The sequence below is a fragment of the Sminthopsis crassicaudata genome, chromosome 5 (genome assembly GCF_048593235.1).
Source record: "Sminthopsis crassicaudata isolate SCR6 chromosome 5, ASM4859323v1, whole genome shotgun sequence".
Taxonomy (NCBI): Eukaryota; Metazoa; Chordata; class Mammalia; order Dasyuromorphia; family Dasyuridae; genus Sminthopsis; species Sminthopsis crassicaudata.
Window position 1 is genome coordinate 19838116 of NC_133621.1, and position 19044 is coordinate 19857159.

The 19044-nt window shown below is 45.7% G+C and overlaps 1 protein-coding gene across 1 annotated transcript in view; it reads left to right on the forward strand.

The window, feature by feature from the left end:
• Window positions 1-19044, forward strand: part of OSBPL10 (oxysterol binding protein like 10) — a 187829-nt gene that overhangs the window by 156946 nt on the left and 11839 nt on the right. Inside the window, 2 exon segments of the mRNA XM_074267278.1 lie at window positions 13377-13523; window positions 16946-17480. Of these exon segments, the coding sequence (XP_074123379.1) occupies window positions 13377-13523; window positions 16946-17480 (682 nt within the window).

The following is a 19044-nucleotide window of genomic DNA, read 5'->3' on the forward strand; positions in this document are numbered from 1 at the left end:
CACTGGCTGTCTCCCATTCCTGGAACTCTGCTCCTCTTCTTTATCTCCATCCCTTAGCTTCCTTGGCATCCTTCAAGTTTCAGCTGAAATCCCACCCTCTATGCTCGTGCCTCTCACCACAGCCTGAGGCTGACTTAAAAGATCTTGTTTATACAAATTGTCTGCATGTTGTCTCCCTGGTTAGACTGTGAGCTCCTCCAAAGCAGGGACCTGTCTCTTCTGTTTCTCTTGTGTCTCCAGTGATTAGCACAGTGGCTGGAACACAGTAGACACTTAATAAATGCTTGTTGGCTTACTGGATTATCACAGCAAGCCAGGCATCATCAGTGCACATGGATGGGTTGTGCCTACACACACACACACACACACACACACACACACACACACTCTATGTAACTGACAGTCTGTTCTTTTTTCTTTCCTTTTTGCTTTGTTCCTTCTGAAATCCTTTCTCCATTTTCTTTTCATTGCAAATGAGCATCTGACAAATTTCATTGGCTCCAAGGAGATCCGCACAGGCAGGAAAAAGGGTCGACATTGATTTTTCTTGCAAAATGCTTCCTCCAAGCACTTGTTAAAGAAATCCCCATGGCATCCAGCTGCCTTAATGGCTCGTCTGTCTTGGCTGATGATGCCGGTCTCTTGCTGTTGCCACCTCGTATATTTGCCTTGCTCATATTTTGGCTTTGTTCATAGGGGCTCCTTTTTTTCTTTACAGCTATAGAATGTGAGCTCCTTGAGAGCAGGGGCCGTTCAGGTTTTTACTTTGTATCCCCTGTACTTAGCCTAGTGCCCACCACCTAATAGGCACTTAATAAATGCTTGTCGCTTGATTGATTTCTTTAGAAGTGATTTCTCTTATCTTTCAGGGTGTGTTTTTATTGAAAATTCACCTTTCTGCAGGTCGAAGCTTTTACTCAGGAGGATCCCCTGCCATACCAGTCTATGAGAGCCAAGTGTGGGAAGTGTGTATGTATGTGTGGGTAGAGCAAGAACGCCAGCCCCGTTCCTGGCTGCCCGGAGGAGGAGGAGGACAGCTGGGATGCATCAAGCAAGCACTTGCAGGGCAGCTGCCGAGTCTGCCCTTGCCCTTTGGATGTGGAACTTGGACTTTGTAAAGAGAGCCTCCTGACCCTCTGACCAGTCTTTCCCCACCTTGTTCGGTGTCTGATGTCCCAAGACCAGACGGAATCCCCACGTGGGGGGAGGCCTGACACTCTCCCTGCCCTGTGAGCTCTGAAGCCATTCTCTCCACAGCTCGCTCTATTGGGTTGAATGCATGTTGACCCATGCGTTGTAGCTGTCCATTGAAGTGGTGCTGAATGAGCCTAAAAGCATCTGGGAAGCCCAGCTGTAGCATCCAGTGACAGGACTTGTAACTGAGGGGGCAGAGTGATCCGAGATGGCCAGGGCCGGAGCTGCCCAGTGGAAGAAGGCCTGTGGGCATCAGAAATAGCCCCTTTGAGTCAGGTGGCAAAAATTGTGACCGCCTGGTATTTATGTGGATATTTTAAAAGTATTTCAGTACTGGGAAGCTGAAGGTTGGGTTAGGGGTTTGCTATTTGGCCCTGGGTCCCCTCCAGTGATCCTGTTTTACAGACTTGTATGCAGGATCGGGCTACCTCCTCTAGGCCTGCCAGGCCATTTTGTATAAAGTCAGGACACTGGACATGGCCACTGCCCATAGGATGCCAAACTAGGACTGCTATTAATGTGGACCATTAACATCCTGCTCTGAGGATTAACTAATGAGAGTAGAATATTCTGAAAAATAATGCATAAATAACAGATGAAGAAAGTGAGGTGATAATGACAAGAGAACCCCATCATCTTTAGCAATTCAAAATACTTGATTATGGTACCATAGCACTTTATTACATAGTCAAATGTATTCAGTTGTTGTTTCCTCAGGCCCTAATATCTTGTAGACCTGCTGATGACGGCTCACTTTCCTTGTACCATCCTCCAGGTTGCCTTATTCACTTCATTTTATTTTCTTTTTGATCCCCTTAAAATTTACTGCCTTCTACCTTGGTTTTTTGTTTGGATTGGAGTTTCATGAGTGTAGAGAGCTCCCTGTGAGGAAACATCCTCTCCTGAAGCAGATGAGAAACTTAACTGCTCAATTGGATTGTCCTGACGCTAGCTCTTCTCTCTCCTATTGCACAGCCTCTCTCCCCCTTTCCATAATAAGTCTCCATTTGTCCTTCTTGCTTCTCTCCCTTCCTTCTTTCCCTCCTTCCTTGGATATCATCCCTCAACAAGGTGGGATGAGATGATGATACTTCCTGACCCAGAGAACACTGTGCATGGGATCTAGACTTTGGACACTCTGCTGGCCCAAGGTCTTCTGACCCAAGAGTTTCCTGGAAGACAGACTTTCTCTTCTTAGCTCCCCTTCTTTGGTCCAGAAGAATGGTTTGCTCTGGTGGCAAGAGAGACTCTGTAAACAGACCTGTAGAGTCAGATTCTTATCCCTTCAACCAACTCCTTAGCCCCATCTGCCTCATTGCTTGAAATTCTACTTTTGAAATGAATTTCTTTTGCTGGCTCCCTTTTTAAAATGAAAATGCTGCTGGGTTCAATGAGGCAATAGCTCCCCAGCCTTTAATCCTCATTCATTTTTCAGGTTCCCATCCCTGACAGTCGGGTTTGAGAGAACATTCAGTGCAGTAGAGGAAGCCTTAACTCAGCAGGAGGAAGGGAGGGCTTGCTTTGGAGCATGGGCAGGGCAGGCTTGGTGGGCTCCCCAGTGGGTTGGGACTATTCCAGATGGTCAAGAGTGATGTGTGAGGGAGGGAGAGTTCTGAAGACAAACTTGATTTTCACTATCTGGTTACAGACTTGAGTCTGAGTGTAAAAAGAGAGAGAGAGAGAGAGAGAGAGAGACAGAGAGAGAGAGAGAGAGAGAGACAGAGAGACAGAGAGAGACAGAGAGAGACAGAGAGAGAGAGAGAGAGAGATACATCTTGAATAAGCTGATTAGAATTGTGTCTTTGCCCATAACTTTGAATTTGTATCCAAAAAATTAATTTCAAACTTTCAGCCAAGAAAAAAGAAAACTAGAATTCAGAGGGGAAAAATGTGTTTCTCTGGACTCTCTCCTGAGAAACCTTTTGAATTTTCTCTATACCTAATAAATAACATAGGGAGAGCTAGGTGACACCATAGTGTGGAGTTGGAGTCAGGAACGTTTATCCTTCTGAGTTCATATCCAGCCTTAGGATACCTATTAGGTCTGTTAACCTTGGCCAAATCAATTAACCCAGTTTGCCTCAGTTTTCTCATCTGTAAAATGACATGGAAAAGGAACACCAAACAAAGATCTTTGCCAAGAAAACTCTGAATGGGGTGATGAGGTATCAGAGGTAGCTGAAAAGACTTTAAAAACTGCTCAATAAATATGACAGTGTAATGTAACTTGCAAAGATGAGATCTCTGAATATTAATGTATCTCTGATTGCCACCTAGCAGAGCAAAGACAACAACTGGGAAGTACACTGGATTTGGAAACAGGTATCCTGGGTTCAGAACTACCTCTGATATTTTTTGGCTAGATGGCTTCCGTTTCATTATCCCTGTAATATAAGAGACCCTTGGGATCCCTTTTAATAGAATTATGGATTTTGAGAAGTGCAAAGAATCTTTTCCCATCCTTTCATTTTCAGTGAAGTGACTTGAGAAACCCAGACAGGTAGAGGGGCTTCCCCAAGAAGGTCCTTAATGATGGAGCTGGGCTCAAGGACATGGTCTCCTATCTCCCAGGCCACCACCTGGAGGATTCCCTGGTTCCTAGACCTGGAAGGGACCTCAGTGGCTGTCTAGTTTTGTCCACTTGTTTCATATATGAGGAGGCTGACTCATGAAAGTCATGGGGCCTGTCCAAAGTTACACAGAGTGTCAGAGATGAAATCTGAGCCTAGAACCTGGTCACCTTTCCATCCGGGGCAGATGCCTTGCATGATGATATGTATGTTCCCTGGATTGTTGGATCAGCTGAGGCTGATGGTACAGATAAGGGTACAAATTTACCAAAGGACAAAGCACAGAGAAGTTCACATAAATTTCTTAGATCTAGGTGGACTGTATCTTTGTGGGCCTAAGATGTAGCTCCCGACTCATGTCATTGTTACCTTGTAGCCAAAACCTAAAGTAATGTAATGTCATTACTGAGCCTTTTCCTCCATGGAGCTTCTGTCCCCAATACCATTTTTCATCCATGATCACGTTATTGCTGAAACAGTTTAATGCTCGTCTAGGTGTGCTTTTATTTTAAAACTGAGGAAATCTCTGACAGGTGAGCTTTGAGGATATACCCAGACGGACACACATACCGAGTGTGAGATGCCTGGGCCTAACCCCTTTGGAGCCTGACCTCTCAGGGATCTTGTCCATGGGAAATTTTTTTTAAAATCTTCATGGATTTTTTAATTTTTAATTTTGATCTTTGTTTCAAAATGACCAAAGACATTTTTATTGCTTTTAATAATTTAAAATGCAAGATATCTATTAATCACTCAACTCATATGCTGAATTGAAGTCATCTTCAAACAGATAACCCTCAAACTGTGACAGCAAAATATTTGGGAACTGGAGCCTCCTTTGTGAAGACTTTCTCATCCCTTCACTTGTCTGCACTCTCCATCTCAGAAGCACCCGGTATCTACTTCTTATTTACTTGTTTAGACATTTGTACCTCCTATTTGAATGTAAGCTTCTTGAAGGCAGGAACTATTTCACTTTTATTTTTGTGTTTTAGCACCATGTCAAGTCAAATGTTTATTGATCCCTTTCTGTATGCCAGGTACTATACTAAACTTTGAATGCCAAGCACAAAGCCTGCCACAAAGAAATTACAGAAATATTTATTGAACTGAAATAAGTTTATGTCCTATGCTCCAAGTAAGGTTGCAGCTACAATGGCTTCATGACCTTGGACCACTGGTAAAAACCCTCATCCAAGAGATAATATGCTTAGAAAGCTGAATGTCAGTAGTATTTCCTCATCTGTAATCATAATAATAAATAATTTACATAGTGCTTTAAGGTTTGCCAAGCACCTTCCATACATTATCACATTTGATTCTCCTAGCAACTCTAAGAAGTAGGTACTATTAATAATTCCCATCATACAGTTGAGGAAACTGAGGCTGGAAGAAGTTAAGTGACTTGCTTGGGGTTACCACAGCTTATTAAAGTGTCTTGAGATAGGATTTGAACTCTGATCTTCCTGCCATCAGGTCCAATGCTATATTCACCGCAATACTTCTGCCATGTCTGTAAAATGGGGAAAGGATGATGGCATCTCCCTCGCAGGGTTGGAGCAAGGATGAGAGGAGGTCATTTGGAGTTAAAAGATGTGATGAAGCAGCAGAAGTAAGGAAAGGCCCCGCACTATAATCACTATTCTGCCCCATTTTCTCAGGGGCAGGACAGAAGTCAGAAGTGAAAGGGGAGCCAAGTGGAGAAGGTTCTTCTCTGGTAAGTGTGGAAAAAGCCAGCAGATGCACCAGGATTAGCAGAATGGTAGAGCCTTCCCCTTGCTACCTTAGGAGCGCAGATCCAGAGCCAGAAAGGGCTGTCTCCTATGGCAGCCAGAAAGGGCCGTCTCATATGGCCTCCTCTCTAATGATGAAGGCATGGCAGCCCAGATAGCTGAGGGGATTTCCTCAGAGAAACAGGTAGCAAACAGCAGAGGCAGGATTTGAATGCAGGATTTCTGACCCCAAATTCTATGCTGCTTCTATTGTACCATACTGCCAGATTTTTATATGTACAGGTCCTTGAGTTATTCAAGCTACGCATATTCCAAAGAGCACTAAGACATGTATGCTGTGCTCTGGAACGGAGGACCCTGTAAGGTTCTTCAAACTAATTAAGACAATGAGCCTCCTTTAGCTGAGTGATCCCTGAGAGAAGAGAGGTTGCATTCCTCAGTCTGTCTCAGAAATGCAAGCCCAGGCTTTTGGGCCAGATGGTCTGTCTCCTAAGCCCTCTCTGATGGTTTCAGTCTGTTGTGGGGAGTGTTTATGGAGAAGGCAACCCCTCCTCCCTCCTCCCCTACCCAGTCCTGAATGAACTGTAGGAAATTGCCTTGTATCTATGAGTCCATGAGCTGGCAATTAAGGAAGGCCTAATTTCCAAGTCAATACACTAAGACTATTGGATGCTGAAGTTCTGTGATTTTGTCATCACAGGAACATTCCCTAGTAAAGTCCTAGCCTTAAGCATGTGGGTGGTATAGGGGGAGAGTAAATTGACTTATTAGGGTTCCTTTTAGTAAGTGGGAGTGACTGGAAGCCTAGAGCTAACTTCATGCTGCCTTTCTGAGAGAGGATATGTGTAGGGAAATGTGGGTAAGTGTCCTGAGGGCGGGGAAATTCTATTTCTTTGTGTGGCACAGAATAGGGAGTGGAGTGGCTTTGGGGTAGGAGAAACTCAAGCTACTTATGTGATGATGGACATGATATTGAACATGTAGATTAAAACCTATTATAGGATTGTTGATTGTGTCAAAAATGTATCTCGAGAGCTTTGCCCTCCTTAAAAGCGCTAAATGTCAATTATTCTGATTGCAAATGTTTGCTGACTGGCAAAAAGCTTGGAGGAAGGAATCATAAAGACACTGAATGATAGTGAAATGATCCATCCTGGTCCTGACAGGTCACTACTTGGGCCAAATCTAATAAGGCAAATTGTGGTTATATTGAGAAGGTGAGAAATTAGGGCCTCTGAATATATGCTCATAAGAGAGAGGTGAACGGGAACCCCAAAGCCTTTTGTTCTAAAAAGGTAACAAGACCCTAAAGCTGTTTGTTTGTTAGGAGATTTATAACTGTTAAGGTCTCACATTCGAGTATTCAAATTTATATGCTGTCTTGTTAACTTTGAGTTTGATTCCTTGGGATGACCATTCCTTCTGGGTCATATTTGCCATGTGACTGTTAAGCTAGAAGCTGCTTCTAAGGAGTCTCTCCTCAAGCTACTTGATGTTAATGCCTGTTACTCAGAGCTCTTTCTTCTGGCCATGAGATCATGAGGCTGCCCTGCAGACCCATCTCCCTAGAGCTCTATGGTTTGGTCTCCCATGACGTGCCTCTAATGAATATAATCATAATCCAAATGCAAAGTCTTTTTGCTTCAATAATATGAAGAAACTTAAAGTCTGAACGTTCGGGTTCATAAATATCGACTTCACCAATTCAAGATGGCAGCACTTTATCTAGAGAAAAATGTACTGTAAAGAGATCTAGGGCTCTCAGTGGACCACACACTGAATGCAAGTCAAGGATGTGGATTGTGAGCCAGGATGGAATTGAGTCTTCATTAAGAAAAGTATAGGAGCCAGGGCTAAGAATTTGATGGTTCTGTTTTGGGAGATGCTCAGGCTATGCCTGGAATATTGGAGTTGGGTGTGAGTGCCACCTTTTTGTGAGTCAACTACTATGTGCCAGGAACTATGCTCAGTAAGAGTTAGAGATAAAAAGGCAAAAAGAATGCCTGCTGTTCAGGAGCTTCGTAGTAGTGGGCTAGAAGTCTGAGGACGTTGATGATCTAGAGGTCAAAAAGACCTACAGTAAATGAAGGTACGAGGGCTGTTGAGCTGGAGAAGATATTTGTGGGTATTGGGGACAGGTGAGATGTGACCATCCTCTTCAAGCATCTGAAGAGACTTCAAATAGAAAAGAGATTCCATTTGCTTAGCTTGGCCATAAAGGGTGAGACAGGGCATAGCTGGTGGGAGTTGGAGGGGCAAAATTAAGCTTGACAGCCCCCTGCCCCCCAAAAAGACTTCACACAAATGAGGATTCTTCAAAGTGATTGGGCTGTCTCCATCTAGGATGGATCCTTTTTTTGTTCTTCAAGCAGAGGCTGGGTGAGCACCTGTTGCCCGGGGTCCAATGTTGTTCTATGAAGGAAATAAGTAAATCAATTTACAAAGCTTTGGGCTTGTTTGTTGCTTGGTTTCTCAGGGCCATAGGAAAAACTGCTGGTGGAACTTTGTTTTGGGAAATGGAGCTGAAAACAGGACACTTCTAAGGGATGGCCCCCGGATGATGGTGAAAATGGATTGATTTGGCTGCAGGAGATGTTCAGCTACTTTCCCTCTCTGTTGGAGCCAGAATCTTGGGGAATAATTATGTGAACACACAAACACGTGGTATTGATTCATAGTGGGAAGAACTGGGAAGTCGGTATTAAAATTAATGTGTTTACTTGGCTGTTCTCTGGAAGACTTCTCTCCTGATGGAGCTGAAGACAAATTGTGTTTAATTTTTGAATAAGCAAGACAGTGGGAGAAAGCAGATTGCTTGTGGATTGTAAACACTAGTCAAGCAGAGCTTGTCAGAGAAGTGGGGAAAGGAAGATTCTCCTAGCTAATCCAGACCAATTAAAAGTGGGTGTCCTCAGAAAAAGGCCCATCAGAAAGAAATATTGTCTGGAAAATCCTGGTGTCTTTGACAAGGTAGCTTGAATCTAATGATTTGTTTCCCTCTTCCTAGGTAGAAATGCTTTGTGCTTAAAGTTGAGGAACTATCTTTATATCTTTTTGTATCTTTTTGGAGAAGGAGAGAGAGGCCTAATGGTGGGTAGGAAATACCTTTTTTCTGGGGAACAAAAATAAAGATGTATGCTTAGAAAGCTTCAGTGGCTCCTTCTTGCCTCTTGGATGAAAACCAACTTCTCTGGCTTTGAAAGCCCTTCACAGAGGAGGTTCAACCTCCCTTTCTGGATGTGCTTTGTTCTGTTCCCTCATATGACATGCTGTTTTCCATCTCTTGGTTTTTGCATAGGCTGTCCCACCATACTCTTCACTTTCATGCCTTAGAATCTCTAATTCTCTTCATGTTCTTTTCTGATCCACACCCCTATCTTAATGTTACTCTCTTACTCCTCCTCTCTGTAAAAATGGAGATACTAATAGCACGTACTTCATAACAGAAGTGCTGAGGTATTGAATAAATGCTTACTGAGTGGATGAATATTTTGGTCACTGCCTTGGGTTTGAGGAAATGAGTATAATACCTATCAGTCTGCCTGATTGTTCTTCAGGGAACAGAAGTAGTAGTAGTGCCCATTTTTAAAATTTTCCATTGATATCCCTTCTTTTTCCAATACACTTTTTTTCCAGAAGCAGAGATGAGGGGAGAATGTTCTCCAAAGAAGTGGAGATAATGAATATAGATGGCTTTTCTTCAGGCATTTGCCTAAAAAAAGGAAGAGAGCTATGGAGATGGGAGGGTCAAGGGAGGCTTTAGTTAGGTTCTCTTTGATACTTTTTGGTCTCAGGATCCCTTGACTAGGTAGGAAGACTACAGACCCATAGGAAATGGATGTCAATCTCTTTTTTTTAGACTTTTTTTGAGATGTGAAGAACTGCTGGAAATAGACAACAGGGGCAGGAAGGAACAAAAAGAAGTCAAATTACAGGTTGGGGAATGATTTCTATGTTTAGCATGAACCCCAACTTTAGCTATTTAATTCTGGGAGCACTTTTAGCAAGACTGACTTGTCAAGGTAGATACCACCAGTGTGGCATCAGGAACCTCAGAGCTTCTCTAGAGACTGAAATGATTGGAGTCTTCTATCCATCTTTTTTCTGAGATCCCTGGTATTAAAATTTAGCATTGTGCAAGGTTCTATTTCCTGTTTCTAGAATTGTGTGGACAGGGATTGCCTTGGTATTATTAGATCACTGGAGTGTATTGTGCCACAAAGAAAATAGTTTCTAGAGCCAGAAGATGTGGGCCCAAATCTTGCTTCTGTTATTTCTTATCCATATGATCTTGGACAGATTGTTTTACTTTACTTCTGTGGGACTCCAAAGTTTCCTAATCTCTAAAATAAAGAATTTCTGTGTAAGGTCTCCTACAGCTTTCATTTCTATGAATCTATGAAAACTATTAAAGGAAATTTCCTGGTTGTTTTCAGATGGAATCCTAGCCAGATGGTACAGTGGAAAGAGTACAGCTTCAAATTCAGGAGGACCTGAGTTCAAATCCAACTTCAGACACTTGTCACTTAGTAGCTGTGTGACCCTGAGCAAGTCACTTAATTCCAATTGCCTTGAATACACATACACACATGTATTGGTCAGATAGGATCTAGAGCTGAAAGGAACCTTAGAGACTTAAGGAGAGGAGGAAACTGAACCCCATGAGGTGATGCACCTTGCTCAGAGACACATAGTAAATGAGCAGAGACCTTTCCGGGTCAGATGATCTTTCTTCTTCCTGGGAGTCTCTGTGGTCAGTCCCAGAGCTGGACCTTGCCCTGAGGACCTTCTCTTCCAGTCTTTCTCTAAGCTCTTGTTGGCTGCCCTTCCTCTCCCTTGTCCTCATATACTACTTAACTTCCAATTCCTTACCTCTCCCCTCCCAACCCCCCATCCCCCAGTAGATTTTGAACTCCCTGAAAGGTGGGGTTTGCTCACTTCTCAGCTCTGTACCCCCAACTTCTAATACCATGCCGAGTATACTGTAGGTGTCTAATAAATCTTTGTTGAAGTCAATGGAAATATATGCTATTAAGACAGATGATTGACTGTGTTCTGACCATTGTATAACCAACTTATTTATAAAGGAGAAAAATAAATTAAGATTGTGAGTTTTGTAAGGGAGAATGAAGCTTGAATTGGGGAAGGAATGGATTACCTCCCTTAAGTTTCCTAGATGAGGGAGGGGAGCTGGTATTGTGTTAGTTTTAAGGCAGCCACAGGGATCTCGCAAAGAAGCTTTGTGGGGAGACTGTCTGCTGGTTGATGAAATGACTCCAATAAAATCTGATGTGTTGACGGCCTTTGGTGGTCTGTAATTTATTTTGCACATGTGTTTGCAGAGGTATAAAACGGTCTCCCCTGTAGCTCTGCGCTCCGTTATGTAGATGATGAGATTGTGCTTGGAGCCAGCTCTCTACACTTCTGCCCTCCAGGTTCCCACATCCCTTTATCTTTTGACTTATTTCTTATCTTGACTTGTCACACCTTCTCCCAGGACCTCTTCATGTTTAGTGCGTCCTGGGCTGTTTTAGAGTCATTTGTATTTATATCTTATTCTCCTGCATCAGAGGGGACTTTGTGCCTTTTCTCTCTGAGGAGGGCAAAACAAATTGACGTAATTTGGGAAATATTCAACAAAATAAATAAAAATACAATTTGTTGTAAAAATACAATTTTCTGTTGTCATTCATTCATGTCTGACTGTTCCTAAGTCATCTGGGGTTTTCTTGGCAGAGATGCTGAAGGGGGGTTGGCTGTTTCCTTCTTCAGTTCATTTTACAGATGAGGAAACTGAGGCAGATTAGGGAAGTGACTTGCCTAACTAGTAAGTGTCTGAGGGCAGATTTGAGTACAGTGTTTTCCTGACTCCAGGCCTGGTACCTCCTAATGCAACAGTGATTTTCTGAGTCGTTCCGAGGCCTCCTTCCATGTGATTTCTTGGTCCTGTTTCTGTTTGATTTGGACAGCCCTACTCTCTGTGCCCACAAGCTTTTGAGGCAGCTGCTGTGACGTGTCTCCAGAGCTAGTAGAGAGGTGTTAGGTAGTAAGGACTTGTGGAACTGGGACTGGGACCACCTGGAAGAGAACTTTGGAAACAATTTCTTTGCTGTAGTCATCCTGGGGCAGCTGGGTCTGAAGTCAAGAAAACCTGGTTCAAAAAATGGCTACAGAGACTTACCTGCTGTGTGACCCTGGCCAGTTCACTTAACCTGTCTGCCTCAATTTCCTCTTTTGTAAAATGAGCTAGAAAAGAAAATGGAAACAGAAATGGAAAACCATTATGGTAACTTTGCCAAGAAAACATCATGAAGAGTTAGACAACAACAAAAATAGTTAACTTTGCTAAGGAGGCGGGCAGATCAATCAGGACACATTTATTAAGCATCTACTAAATGCCAGCCATGGGGTATGGACAGGAGGGTTCAAAGAAAAAATGATGTAAGCCCTGCCCTCAGAGAACTTATATTTTAGTGGGGAAGACAAGAAGCACATAAACAGTTGTGTGTGTGTGTGTGTGTGTGTGTGTGTGTGTGTGTGTTATGTGTTTACACACACACACAGACACACAGTCCATACAAACACTTAGCTTTGGAAGAGGCCTCCAAGTGCATGGAGGCCCAGCCCCCACATCTTACAACTGAACAAAATGGAGGCTGAGAGATCGGGTCAAGGTAACTGATGTCAGGCTGTGAATCTGGGTGTTGTGACGCGAAATCAGGGCTGTTCTCCACGTGCGCAAGAGTGTCCATAAATGGGGCCTGACTTACCTTGTGAACGCCCTTCCCGGGCAGTGCGGTCCTGGCTGGCTGTAGACCTAATTCCCAAGCAGTGCAGTCCTGGCTGTAGGCCCAGTTGGTGGAGTTTTTCTCTTTGGCGAGAGATTTCCTCTCGGAATTCTCCACTTCGTGTTCGCTCGCCTGGCGGTTTGCAAATTCAGTTTTCCTGTCTTTAAATGAAGAGGGAAGCTCGTGACCCCAAGGGGTATAGAAAGCTTCCTCTGCTGGCGGGAACCTTGCCGTGGCTGAAGCATCTGGCTGATTTTTCTCCCCTCGATTTTTGGAGGCGTCAGCCCCTTTCTTACACAGTGGAGCTTCTTTGGACTGACAAACAGTGATGTGATGGGCTCCTTGTGTGGCTGCTGCCACCCAGCCATTGGTAGGTCTCCTCCCCGTGCAGTGAAGGGTGTACCTGGAGCTAAGCTGCTGCTGCCTGTCCAGGACACACAGGGGGACCTCGGGATGTCGAGTGGCCCCTCGCTCATGATGATGCTGTCACACGAGCGCACTTTCGAGCTGACCTGGACGTCCGGTGCTCCGGGTCATCCGAGGGTCTGGGGCTTCTCCGGTGTGGACATTCCTTCAGACGGCACAGAATGAAATTCATTCGGTGTGTTCTGGGCCGCTGGGCGTCCTCCCCTAGGTCTTCACAGGAGGTCATCCATCACATGAGGAAGGAGTATGGTACTCTGTATATGTATATAGTAGGAGATGGACCTTCTTCCTGCAGCCTTGAGTGAATGCTCATTAATGCATTTGTTAAATTTTAGGTCACATATATAATGTTCACGAACACGAGAATTGGCCCTGAGTGGGTTTCTGGGGGAATTAGATGGGGAGCGAAGGAGATGCAAAGGGGAACTCAGACCATGAAGGGTTTTACGTTATATTCCCATAAGACCATGGAGGGGCCCTCTGCACCATGTCCTCCCTTTAACAGAAGGGGAATCCCCAGGAGGAAGGCCCCAGGATAGGAGAGCTGCCCCAATTTCCTCAGGCTCCCAGGGGCCTCGCCCTGCCTAGTCTGTGGCCCCCATCTTGGCTCACGTCCAAGTCTGTGCCCCCTCCAGGTGGTAGTGTTTGTCATGTTTCTGTTCTAGGGATCGGCTTCCCAAGAAGGCAGAGCAAATGAGGAGGAAACTGATAATGAGGAAAATGAAGATGAGACTGCAGAGAACTCTGAGGACCACCACAGCATCGTGCTCCATCTAATCTCCCAGCTCCGATTCGGGATGGACCTCACCAAAGTATGTGGGTGGGTAGGGGGACTGTGGGAGGGGGGACTGGGGGCGCCGCAAGGTAGGTACCTTAACTGTTCCCATTTTACAGAGGAGGAAACTGATGAAACACATGGTGGGGACAGCTATATTTATAGAGTGCCTACTGTGTACTGGGCAGATGTGCCAGGTGTTTGGCAATTCCTGTCTGATTGGATGTTCACAGCAACCAGGGAGGTGGGCGCCATTATTATTCCCATTTTACAGCTGAGGAAACCAGGGAGCAAAGGCTCCCTGACTTGCCTAGTCACGGGTCAGTAAGTGGCGTGGTAGGATTTGAACTCCTACCTTCAGACTCTAGAGTTGATGTCCTTTTAAATGTAAGACCTGGAAGTGGTTAAAAGAAGCCCCCAAATGCTCTTGTGTTCTGTGTCAGTTTTTTCACTGAGTCCTCCGGTAAGTGGAGGGCTGAGCTCTCCAGGGCCAGCCATGAAGCGCCTGAGAGCTGCTTCTCCATCAGCATCTTTGGCCACTCAGAAGGGATACCCTCGAAAAAGTTTGGGGGTCTGCTGATTTAGCAGTTGCATGAGTTGTGGCTGCAGAGTGGGTGCTACTTCCCCAAACAGATGGAATTTATGGGATTTTTTTCTTGGGGAGGGCTGTTCCCCCCCTTAATTCTTTGTTTCTCTCCTTTGCTTCCTGGGCAGTTTGGAGTCTTGGGGGGCTTGTAAGCCGGCTGCAGAGATGCTCAGAAAAGCTTTTCTTCTTGCCTTGCTCCCAGCCCCAGACATGAAGGCTTTCATACTCAAGCAGTTGTTTTCTCTAGAATGAAGTATCCCTGGGCTGAAGATGCCAGGATTTCCATGCCCAAAAGAAATAAAGTGGTTCTTAGTCATTTATTAAGCACCTGCCGTGTGCCAAGTACTGTGCTAAGTTGGGGAGGGGGCAGCCTAAGGAGACCCTCAGAACCAAAGGCCATGTTGGGCCCTCAGAAAGCTTCCATCCTAACACAAGGACACCACAGCTCTCAAGAGTCATATGCAGCTTGGAAATGGTTTGGAAATTTGCAGAGAGGGAGAAGGGAGCCACAGACAAATGGATCAGCATGCCTTTCCAGGGATGGGCCTTAATTACATTTTATTGGTTTGATTACTTAATGCACTGGAAAGAGCTGGGCAGGCTGGGCCAGACACTGAAGGGATGTTTGATTGGATGCCAGACCATACCCAGGTCTGGTTTGGTGGGCAATCAAGGCTCCCACCCATGATGATCAGGAAATCCCAAAACGACCAGTGTGTGGACGGGTGAAGGCTTCAGAGTGGCTAAATGTCTACCCTGGATGTGGTCCAGCCTTCATTTGGCACACGAGAAAACCAAAATCTAGGTGGCCCATGGCACTCACCCAACACGATGAGCGTGGGAGACAGGATTTGAGTCTGGGTCCCTCAGCTCTGTTGAGTCTGAGGTCAGCATGTTTCCCTGGGGCTCTGTGAGTTCCTGGGACAAAGACCAGTCAGGGGACTGCAGCGAGGGCTGAGCAAGCTGCCCAGGTCCTCTTGCTTAGTGTCTGAAGCCCGACTGGCTTCCTTCCTTAAATGAAGTATAATAACATCCACCCCCACAGGTTGTTGTGGGGATCTTTGAGATAATAGACAAAGCATCATCATTATTATTCTTTTGGGGAAGTCACACAGTAAGTGTTGAGTGTCTGAAGCTGAATTTGAATTCCTGACTTGAGGGCCAGTGCTTGATCTGCTGTGCCATCTAGCTGTGCCCCCAAAAGCATTATTTTTCTTCTCTTAGTGCTAAAGCTCACATTTCTAATACACTATGGAATAGTAATGGTGAGAATGGGCAACCTTGTTTCCTTCTCAATCTTACTGGGAATGCTTCTAGTTTATCCCCATTACATATGAAGCCTGCTGGTGGTTTTAGGTAGCTGCTACTGATGATTTTTAGGAAAACTCCATTTATTCCTAGAGAGCATTATTTTCTAAAGTGTTAAGTACCTAAGGTGTGTGCTGCACTAGGTACTTTAGAAATATTATCTCACTTGATCTTCACAACGATATAGAAATGTTCTTTCTTGTCGTTCTAAACCACTCCAGCCACTTTAAAGTGACCTTCTGCAGCGCCCTCCTGGGCTCAGAAAGGACCTCTCCCTCCCATCCCCTGTGGCATTTCCTGTCTGGCAGCTGTCTCTCTTTTTGATTCCTTTCCTGGACTGATCTTCTCTTATGGAATCTACTGGAGGGGAATCAGTGATCCTCCTGGTGATAGATGGAACTCCAGAGTTAATTCATTGCTTGCTGGGGTTCTGGCAAAGCCCTATTTCATTTTGCCTGGAAAAAGTCGAGGTTGGTTCTATTAATTATTTTAATGGGACAAAAGGCCCGTGTGATTGATAGCCAGTAAAACTGATTAGATCGTTTTGGCCTGTGTCGACACCATTCGTAGGAACAGCTGGCTTATTACTCATGTGCTAGGGCTTAGACAGTTGGTGCCTGCTCCCCACACTGGCCCCAGGAAGCAAATCATGCAGTGACTTAATACTTTAAAAGGAATGGTAAATGTCATAACAATACAGCCACAAGAAAGCCTCAGAAAGGACCAGGAAAAGCAGTTTTTAAAAAATGAAATAAAAAAAGAAAGAAAAGGAAAGAAGGAAGATTATGTTGATATTATCTCTTACCCTGAGATTTTAGTTGGAGGGAAAAACAAAAGAAAACAAAAGCAAACAACAAGCAAAAAGGCAAAAATACTATGCTGTGATCCACATTGAATCCCCATAATTCCCTCTCTGGGTGCAGATGGCTCTCTCCATCACAAGTCTAATGAAATTGATCTGAATCATCTCATTGTTGAAAAGAGCCATGTCCATCATCACAATTGATCATTGTATAATCTTCTTGTTGCCGTGTACAACGATCTCCTGGTCCTGCTCATTTCACTCAGCATCAGTTCCTGTCAGTCTCTCCAGGCCTTTCTGAAATCCTTCTGCCGGTCATTTCTTACAGAACAATAATATTCCATAACATTCATATACATAATTTATTTAGCCCTTCTCCAACTGATGGCATGTACATGTACACATGTATAAAAATGTGGGTCCCTTTCCCTCCTTTAAGATGTCTTTGGGATATAAACCTAGTAGAAACCCTGCTGGGTCAAAGGGTTATGTACAATGTGTTAGCCCTTTGGGCAGAACTTGGATTCCTTTTAGAGAGAGAGAGCTGTGATCTTGGGACTCAAAGGATTCTAAGGTCCCTCCCATTTATAATGGTTGGTTATGTACAGCCTCAGTTTCCCCATTGGTAAAATAGGAATGCTGGACTCAATGGGGTCATTTCCTTGGGAGCCACAGCACCCCTGCCTCAGTTTCCCCATCTGCAGAGTGGGGATAATGATGCGGTCTCGCTGGGAGTCTAACCCCCGTCTGTTTCCGACCTCAGGTTGCACTCCCCACGTTCATCTTGGAGACGAGGTCCCTCCTGGAGATGTTCGCCAACTTCATGGCCCACCCCGACCTGCTGCTGTCCATCGGCTCGGCGGCCACCCCCGAGGAGCGGGCCATCTCCTTCGTGGAGTATTACCTGACATCGTTCCGCGAAGGCCGCAAGGGTTCTGTGGCCAAGAAGCCGTACAACCCCATCCTGGGGGAGACCTTCCACTGCTCCTGGGACATCCCCAAGGACCAGGTCAAGCCCCTGCTGCGGGAGCAGAGTGAGACGGAGGTCCCAGCGACCAGCACTGCCTCGACACCCAGCATGGCCTCGGCGCCCAGCACGGCCTCGACACCCAGCACGGACCTAGACCCAGAGCGCAAGCGGTACAAGCTTAGGTTCGTGGCCGAGCAGGTGTCCCACCATCCCCCGGTGTCCTGTTTTTACTGTGAGTGCAAAGAGCGAGGAATGTTTGTGAACACTCACGTGTGGACCAAAAGCAAGTTCATGGGCATGTCCGTGGGGGTGTCCTTGATCGGGGAAGGTAAGACCAGGGACTGGCCAGGAGAGGGGGTGGCGAGGGGGGGGGGGTCAGGATCGCTGTTGCCACTGAGGATGCCAAAAAAGGGCTTTGCTCTGAAATATGGTCAAGAGAGGCAGTGTCCAAGTGGGCCAGTTGCTGGGATTGCAGGATCACTGTCCGTCTGTGGCTGGCCCTTAGGAAACTGAGGCAGCTGCCTCCTGCCCAGGGCCATGCTGGAGGGGCCCCAGAACTTAGCGATCCCTGATGTGGATTTTTATTCTGGTCTCCTGACAGTGGGCCCCCTTTTGCAGCAGGTGCAGAAGGATCCCCAGAAACCTTGAAAAACTGCATAGAGTAATAATTCTAATGTTCCTCAAGTCGTCCCTTAATCCCCGACACTCACAAAGTGCTCGGACTCCTGGAGAACAGAGCCCTTTTTGGAGGGGCTATGTGGCAGCCGAGCCTCCCATCAGACCTAGGGGTTTGAGTAACCGGTTAATGGAGCAAGGACGGCTCGCTTGTGATCCTGGTCCATTGTTCCTTTGTTCGCTTCAAGGCTATTATAATAACTGTAATGATGATGATGATAATGTTGATGATAGTTCTTGAAGGTTCCCTTGGCACTTTATAAATATTATCTCATTTGGCTTCACAACCACTCTGGAAGGGAGGCGCTATTATCACCATCCCCATTTCACAGATGAGCAAATGGAGCCCGGTAAGTTTTAAAACCCAGGCTTCAGGCTCCTAACTTCCTCATTCTTTTGCCCCACACCGGATTTGCTGCCAATCCAGGGAGATCTCAAAGGCCCCTGAGGTTACAGATCTGTTCTTGGATACGGATTAAATCCGAATAACCTGAGGAAGGTTCTCTCTCTGGGACGAGAGAACCAGGAGAATCTGGGTCTTGACATGTCCTGAGATGTGCTGGCCAGGTTCTGCCTCTCCATCCTAGGCTGAGGAGAGGGAGCAAAGAGAATCAGTATTTATTAAGCACCTACTATATGCCTCTACAAATATCACTTCACTGAACTTACTCAAGAAATGGGCCAGAACCAAGAGCATCCTGGCACCCAGTGCCTTCTGCTACTTCTGGGCCAGGGCATCCCTGACCTGACGGCTCGAGGGGGTTGCACTTGTTCCCAGAGCCCTTGTGCCCTGCTTCCCATGAGATTGGGGGGCTAGGTGGCTAATCACTAGCTGTATGATCTTCACCCCATATTGGACAGCCTCATCCTCGGCACTCTGTTGATGTTTCTTCCTTTCTGTTCTGAGAGGCTGAGATGGGTCTCCCTTCGTGCCCAAGGCTGCTGGGACCCAGCAGACCCTGCTGTGGAGTATTCAGCTAGCCCGGTTGGAGCCCCCTCCTGGGATGTCCTCCTCGTCACCCCCGCCTCTGCCCAGATGCACCATGAGGCAGGGTCTCTCTGGCTCTGTCTGCCATTGGCACACAGTAAGCACTTAATAAGGGGATTTTCGTTCCTCCCTCCTCCTCCCTTGAGTAGCATTTCCAGAATCTTCACGTTGGTCAACCAGTGACCATATACATATGACTTATTTGCTTGTTCCCCCCACCCACAGAGTC